General features: G+C 46.6%; 1 protein-coding gene across 1 annotated transcript in view; it reads right to left on the bottom strand.

Moving 5' to 3' along the window:
• EPHX1 (epoxide hydrolase 1) overlaps nucleotides 1-5,974 on the bottom strand; it is a 42,491-nt gene extending 36,517 nt beyond the window's left edge. Inside the window, exon 1 of the mRNA XM_019549548.1 lies at nucleotides 5,719-5,974. Within this exon, the coding sequence (XP_019405093.1) occupies nucleotides 5,719-5,959 (241 nt within the window). The 5' untranslated portion in view covers nucleotides 5,960-5,974. The remainder of the gene's footprint in view (nucleotides 1-5,718) is intronic.
• Nucleotides 5,975-7,871: the final 1,897 nt, after the last annotated feature.

Raw genomic sequence — 7,871 nt, 5'->3', positions numbered from 1 at the left:
CGTTTCAGGCTGGACATAAGGAAGAATTTCTTTACTGTCCGAGCCCCCAAGGTCTGGAACAGCCTGCCATCGGAGGTGGTTCGAGCACCTACATTGAACACCTTCAAGAGCAAATTGGATGCTTATCTTGCTGGGATGCTATGACCCCAGATGACTTCCTGCCCTTTGGGTGGGGGGATGGACTTGATCTTCCGAGGTCCCTTCCAGCCCAAATGTCTATGAAATCTATGAAATTATGACTTAAGGCAATCTCTAGATTTCATATGATTTTATGAAAGGAAGAAACACAGCAGACAGAGAAAAACTAAACGTGTTAGCAGCAAGCGTTCACCAACCTCTTATTGCTATCAAGATTTCACCTCTAGCATGGACAAGGCCTTACAGAAGCAGGGAAGCATGGTTTTAGATTAAATGTAGAAAGCAGCATTTTGGTTAAAGTTTTTTGGTTTTGGGTTCTTTTTTTGTAAATAGTCCATTCACATATATTAAGGTGCTTTTAATTAAAACAAGGTCTTCAGTGAATATGAATTCAGAAATTATTCACTGCAAGTATTCAGATGGGAAAAATCATCTTCAATATTGTGAACAGGCCAAAGCTGTTCTGGGAAAGGCAAGGGGCTTTCTTTTCCAAGTGACTTTTCTTTAGGGACTCCTAAAGTAATTGGAACATTCTTGGCCTCATTCTGAATCTGCGCATTAAAGGAATATCACACAGGGAAGTCTAGAAAAAACAGCAGCTCTCCAAGACCCAGACTGTCGTGCCTCTGCTGCAAGGATAAGGTTCCACTACTGGCCTGCCTGACTGTGAAATTTTAATGTTTCATTTGTAGTGCAAGAAATCCCTAGTGAAATGTGTTGCTTCCACTAACTCACACCCCTTTGCTACCTCATGAGCTAGAAGCTGCAATTAACTGAACACTACTGAATAACGCTGCCCCTTATTTAATAATACTGCTAGCCCTGAAGCAAGATTTTCCAAGAACTGCAGCTTTTAATCATTAAGTATCTTAACTCCTCTTAAAAGTATATCTTTACTCACTGTAATTAACTATGTCAAAAGGACCACGTGTTTTACTGTGGAGTTGTAACTTGTTTCAAGGTGCTCCCCACATTAAGATTTTGTGATTATAAACCTAGGGCTTTGTCAAAGTATTGAGTTTATATATGTTTAATAAAGATGAAAAAAATATACTCTAGCCAACAGTATAAAAGGGCTGCCTTGTAATTAATGGTACTAGAGTTTTTGAATGATGTATTACATATTATAAAAGCCCTATAAAACATAATAAATGTCCTGAAACATGTTTGGTGCAGGTAAAGCTGACGTTGGATTTTGGCATATCAGTAGACAGGTTTTCTACGTTATAACACCATTACTATTTATGATATTTACAGTTAATCTTTACTTTGACACTTTGTCTGCCACCACCATTTAGAAATAAATGGAATTCAAAATAAATAGATCTTTTTAATGATTTACAGCTTAGGCAAGCTGCAGCATACAAATTTATACGGGGGAAATACGGCAGTAGACATTATGCATGGTAACAGGCAGGAACATGTATCTCCCTGGTGATAAACAGCAGTGGAACATATTTCTGCCTGGGATCCTAGGGGCCTCCCAAGGGTGCAGTGGTACTGATTCAGATGTGCGGAGCCAAGCCAACAGCCAGTGTGGCTCTGGCCAGCAAGACTCTGGTTTTGGGTGGTAAAGCTGCAGCCACATGCACTGCCTGACTTTTATTTGCTGTGTGGGGTTTTAAGATATCAGGAGTTCCCGATATCTAATTTTGCCTCTGCACTGCAAATATGAAGCATGAAGAACCCTTCCATGTGTGCTGCATGCATTTTGTGGGGCCTCAAAAGCCTCTGAGGTGCTGTAAAGTAAATGCGTATGCTAGTCTGGACACACCCTATAAGCTTAACATTGGAGCTCATCTAGATAGCATACTATATATGCCATAATATAGTAGCTCTGGCAAAATTTTCATTCGTGTCCTTGTACAATTCAGCTACAGTTGACTTTCAAATGCAAAAATAGTGCCCAGGTATTTTACTTCCACTGAATTCCTGTCAAGATTAGACATCTATATTGCAGACAGAAGTGACAATTTTCACCTGATCTGGCCACAAAAAGCAAATTATAGCCATAGGTGACGCACAGGGGGGCACATGCCCCCCCTGAGATTGGCCACCTCTAGCTTCTGTGAGCAGTCGCCACCCCACTTGCTGTTGATGCAGTCGCCTGCGGCTGCAGGCGGTCCTCACTTGCTGCCACTAACAGCATATAAGGCAGCTGCAGGCGGTCTCTGCTCGCTGCCCACTGCTCGCCATCCCCCACCCCATCCCTGTGTCAGCGGCAGCTACAGGTAGCCCCTGCTTACCACCATGGTGGCCCCCCAGTCATTCATGTTTATACCTGCAACCAAACACAAATGCACAGCTGCAAACAGCTTTAAAAATGTCCAATTGGGTGAAAATCTGACCCTGCACTGCATGAGGTATCAGATAAGGAGGTTACAAAATGTAATGCCTTCGGTAACTTGTTTGTGGGGCTCCCAGCCTGTCCTCTTTTCAAAATGGGGGGGGGAGCAGAGGGAGCTCAGTCTAGGCATTTTTCAGCCCCCCCAAAGGGTGGGATGGATGTATTGCAGCCTCCCAAGGTGGGGTGGGGGCTCCAATTCACCCACCTTAACCTTCAGCACCAGCTGGGGAGCCCCAAGGATGAGCTCCCTCCACTGCCTTCCCCTTCCTCCCATTCTGAAAACAGGAGCACTGGCAGAGAGCCCTGGCCATTGCTGTGGGAACCTGGCTGCAGGCTCCCAGCCTGTAGCTTGATTTCCCTCCCCCTGGAACCAACAAGGAACTTCTGTTTGGCCTGGGGTAAGGTTATAACTCAGCATGCTTTGCAAAAATCATTCTGAGTTACAGCTGGGAGCTGCACTTCTGTTTGCACCCCTAACTGCCATTTGTGCCTTTGAAAGTCTCCTACTTTGCCTACTCTGGTCAGGAAAACTTGGTTCAAGGAGTGAGGTATGATTCCACACAGAGAGTCATATGACTCCATTAACTGAGCCTACTTTTACAGGTAAAAAGAACAATTCCATATTGTGGCCTGTTTATAATGATCTTGTCTTACAGGCTCGTCTGCAATATCAAGTCTGCTTTCTTACATCAGACAGAGCCACAGGCGAAAACACAGGAGGAAAATTGGTTTATTTCACTACCACCACACAACATCTTAACAATATGCCCAATTAGGATTATGTTTCAATTCCTTGCCAAGTGGCAGAGTCAAAATTCAAGCTGAATTCTAACAAACTAAGCCAGACTCAAGGATTTTGCCTGGCATTTATTCTTATCCTTTTCAGTTTGCTCAGTTATGCATGAATTGGGGTCATTAGACACTAAAAGATTTTCTTCCCTCACCCCTCAAATGCTTGCTCAGTGAGGGTCACCATGTTTGAAAGGGTCACCATCACCATTTTCGTGTTTGGCAAATGGCCTCTGAGGCAAAAAGTTCAACTTTGTATCCCAGTTTGTCAACTACAAAAGGAACAAAGACCATAATTTCCTACTCTCCTTTTCAGAGCTATTTGTTCTAAACATACCTGCAGAGGATTTTAGCTTCTTTTTTATGTTAATGAAACTAGAAAACATGGACAAACTTTGAATGGGTATCGTATGAGCAAGAAGAACAAACAAGCAGCAAGACACACTAGCAGGAATAAGGGTGGGACTGGGTGGAACTTGCAGTCTCCATTACTCTCACTTAAAAAGACTGCGTGAAACTCTCCTGTTCATGCTTGCAGAGGCCAGTTCACGCCAACCTTTTCCCATTATTAGTAATATCTTGGCACTGCCAGCTGAAGAAAAAAAGTCTGAGAAAATGCAAAAAACATTAAACTATCATGGACAAGTGTGATTTTAATTATACCCTGCCTGTCTCTTAGGGTTTATTGTTTCTGGCAGGGAAGGTAGCACAGAAGGAGCAGCAGCTTTGCAGGAAAGACAAACCAATGATTCCTCCCAGTCTGTATTATCAACCTAACATTCAAAACAAGATTTGAATGATCAATACTTTCTCTCCATTCCCTGAGTATAGATTTCTGTTGGGTTTTGCACCCTGGCCTACAAAGGATAAAACCGCTTGTAGCAGACATGTTGAAAAATACTTTAGACTCCTTCTCCTAGTTTTGAGTGGCTTGGTGCTGCACACTTCTAATACAATTTACTTAGAATAACCAGTTGGCTGAAAGTTATTATCAAATTTCAATTTCTTGCTCGTCCTGTTCCTTTCTGCATCCAGACCTCCCTTTTTTTGCTATTAAGTAACAAATAAAAAAAAACATAAGGCACTCTCCCCTGAATCTGTGATGTACTAATCAAAGTTACAAGGAGGCTCACATGCAAGTGGCAGACTTTCAGTAACGCTGAGCAAGGTAGTTTTGTAACTTAATCTGCACACAAGAAAGACACGGGTTTAATCTCAATGCAATTGCTGTACTCTGCCATTCCCTCATCTCAGTGTACCCCAAGAATCAATCCCTGGAGGAAAGATGGAGTTAGTTTTGAACATAACCCTTTCCTCTCCAAAACAACAGGCAGAACAGGGAAGCGGAGAGGAGAAGAGAGAGCAGATCCAGAAATTCCTTGGCTTGCCTATTGTAAGGAGGGAAAGGAGTGCAACTTCCAAATCTTATGCTTGGCTGTCTCCCATGAATCTATCCACACAGCTGCCTACCAAGGACATGCGTAGGAAGATGTTGCTAACTGTAAAAGAGTAAACTTTTAGAAACACTGAGACTAGTAAACATGCTATTCTATACAATATTATCCTATTATATACTGCCCTGTTATATACAGTACAGTAGGTGCAAGCAGAAATTCTTTTGTGACAGTTACAACCCCAAACGCTGTCATAGTATGCTAAAAGCATAAGACATGTGAAGCTGCTGTTGATGAGAAGGTAGCACCACAGTTCTTGATGTTCCTCGACTTGAGGCACCCCTTGTTAGACTCAAGGCCCCTTGGGAAAACGCCAGCTTCGTTTTCACTCATTCTTTTTTGACCACAGGAAAAATAGTAGAGGGTGTCTTCTGTTGCAAAGAACTCCGAAACCAGGTCAGAACAGGTTTGACACCCTGCTTGGTGGGTTTATTTCACAGGCTGTGGAACAGGGTGGGCCACCCGGGCCACGGCCCCACCAACTGTTATGCCGTTAAAAAAACCAGCTATACAGATTTAACCGGAATGACAATTGCACATTTGTGGGTTATATAAATGAACATGGTAAATGTTGGCCAGGCCATGTCCCAGACGGCCCACCCCATTCTGTGGCCTATGGTTTATTTTGTGAATCGCGTGTGCCCACCTAGCTGCCTGGGGTACCCTGGACAGGATCTTGGGGCCTCGCAGGATCCAGGCTGAGCATCACTTAAGTCATGTGGGCAGAAGAAGTGTGCCAGAGCTGCCCCTTGACAGCAAAGAGGAGAGGAAAGGGAGAACCAACCCGCAGGGGTCAGTGTGAAGGGGGAAGTTCAGGCCCAGGCCCAGGCCAAGGCAGCAAGAGCAGGGACCCGACTGCGCTCCTCCCCACCAAACAACCCGGAAGCTGCCCCAGGAGGTGCAGCCTGGGGGCCCCTTCAGCAGCAGGGAGGCCTGGAGGAGGCTGGGGGCGCCCCCGAGCGGAGCCCCTGCCCAGCTGAGCCCGCTTCCCTCGGGGCGCGGAAGGACGCAGCCAGCACCGCCACCGCCCGGGCAGGGTCCGAGCCGCTGCCGGGAGGGGACAGGGACAGGGACGCGGGGCGGGGCGGGGCGGGGCCGGCTCCTCACCTCCGCCCGGCCCCGCCGCGCCGTGCCCACGAGCTCCCCCGGGGCCGGGGCTAGCGGCGTCCGCCTCGTCTCGTCTCGTCTCGTCCCGCCGGCACCAGTGCGCCCGGGCTCCGCACCGGGGCATGGACACCGGTGGGCGAGAGGTGCGGGTGTGAGAAGTGTGCACGGGTGTGTGAGAGAGAAAAGCGTGCGTGTGTAAAAGGCATGTGTGCGTGGCATATATTCATGCGCATGTAAGAGACGTGTGTGGTGTGAGATCCCAGCGTGCGAGACAGAAGCGTGTGTGCACACAGCATGAGAGAGAAAAGTGTGAGAGAAAAGCGTGCATGTGCGTGAGAGAAAAGTTAGTGTGAAGCGTATGTTCATTCACATACAAAATGTGTGAGACATGTGCATGTGTGTCTGTCTATCCATCTATCTATCTATCATAGAGGCTCCACTGAGGAGGCAGCTGTCTCCTGGCATCTGGTACATACATATATCCCTCCCGTTTCAGCTTACTCCTGTGTCCCTCCTCAACTGCCCCTCTTTTGTTTTCAGCACATAGACAAACCAATCAATTAATCCACTTTGGTTAGTCTATAAAGTGCAAATGGACCCTGCCTTCTCTGTGACTTGAAACTAGCAAAGCTCCCTACCTCTCCACACCCTCCCCGCCCCCACCCCACATATATATCAAATACCAATGTCTAGCTGACTGGCTTCCTTGCATGCAGCCCAGCCTCTGGCTTCTTTACTGTTCCTTCCATCCAGGAAGAGCACACACCAACTGCAGACTTCCTCAGCCTCCTGACAGGTATTTATACCTGAAAGCTTGCAAAGAAGAATGTCTAGCACAAGCTTTTGTTGGATGAAGCAAGCCTCAATTCACCAAGACCCAAGTCCAAGGTATGAAGCTGGGATGCTAATGTCTCCACTGGAAGACTCCTTGAGAAACGCAGGGGTCTGGGCAACAGCCCCCTGGTGTTTCCCTTACAGCTGACTGACCACCTAAAAAAGGTGCTCAACTAGTCTCAGCCCGTTTCTTCCTTCACTGAGTTCCTTGGCCACGGTTAGCAGTGGGCAGCATTTGAGCAAGTCACTCTTGTCCCTACTCAGGTGAAGCAGCTGTAGTGCTAGACAACAGGGTGCTCACTAACTGCTCTCCCCCCACCCCATAAGGCTGCATGTGTAGTTTCAGCCTGAAAGCTCAGCCTAGTCTCAGCCCTCCAATCCATCTCAGCTTTGTTGCCTTGAAGTTTCTTCCTGTCTCAGTTCTCACCACCAAACAGCTACCTTTATACCACCTCAGCTCTGTTCATCGGTTAAAAACTTTGCAGGTACCATGCTCAGGCTTCTAAAAGAAGTGAGTAGCAAAGAACAGCATTTCTCAACCCATGGGTTGCAACCCAAAAGTGGGTTGCAAGAATAGATGAAAGGGTCATGAACAAACTTTAACAGTGGATTCTCCTTTAAAGGAGAAAAGTGAAGGAAACCATGGGTTTCCCCTTGCAGGTTGGCAGAGTTCCAGCTTGCAAGGGGCTGCTTGAGGTCCCCCCTGTCCCACACACTGGGGTGGGGGGCAGCGGGTTAGGAGTGAAGGGCACTGGGTCAGGACTGGCCACTGATGTTTACAAATGGGCATAGAGGATCCCCTGCCATCTGACACAAGACCCTTTTTATTTCCAATCTTACCCAGGCTCCTTGACCCACATATTCTACATTGTCATGTGTAGGCAGGGTCACCCCACACTCTATATACATTTGGCAGTTTTCTTGTCTCCATCACCCAGCAGAGATGAGAGCACTTCATTAATGGTTTCCACATTCAAAACTTAACTATTTGAGCTGAAGTAGAGCCAGAATGCTCAAACTTGTCACAGCTGAAATGCACACCGGGCTTGGCCTATTCAGTCATTTCCCCTTACTCACCAACAGATGCCAGGGGAGAGCTCCCTATTCAATAGACCCTCTATTTATTTGAAGCAGACAATTCCTGTGGCATAAGTTTCACTGTTAGGGGCCTTCACTGCCTAGCTCCACGCTCCCTATCACCT

The sequence above is a fragment of the Crocodylus porosus genome, unplaced genomic scaffold (genome assembly GCF_001723895.1).
Source record: "Crocodylus porosus isolate Cpor-Errol unplaced genomic scaffold, CroPor_comp1, whole genome shotgun sequence".
In the NCBI taxonomy this organism is placed as follows: domain Eukaryota; kingdom Metazoa; phylum Chordata; order Crocodylia; family Crocodylidae; genus Crocodylus; species Crocodylus porosus.
The sequence above is the reverse complement of the archived record's forward strand: the minus strand, read 5'-3'. Positions and strand labels throughout refer to the sequence as shown.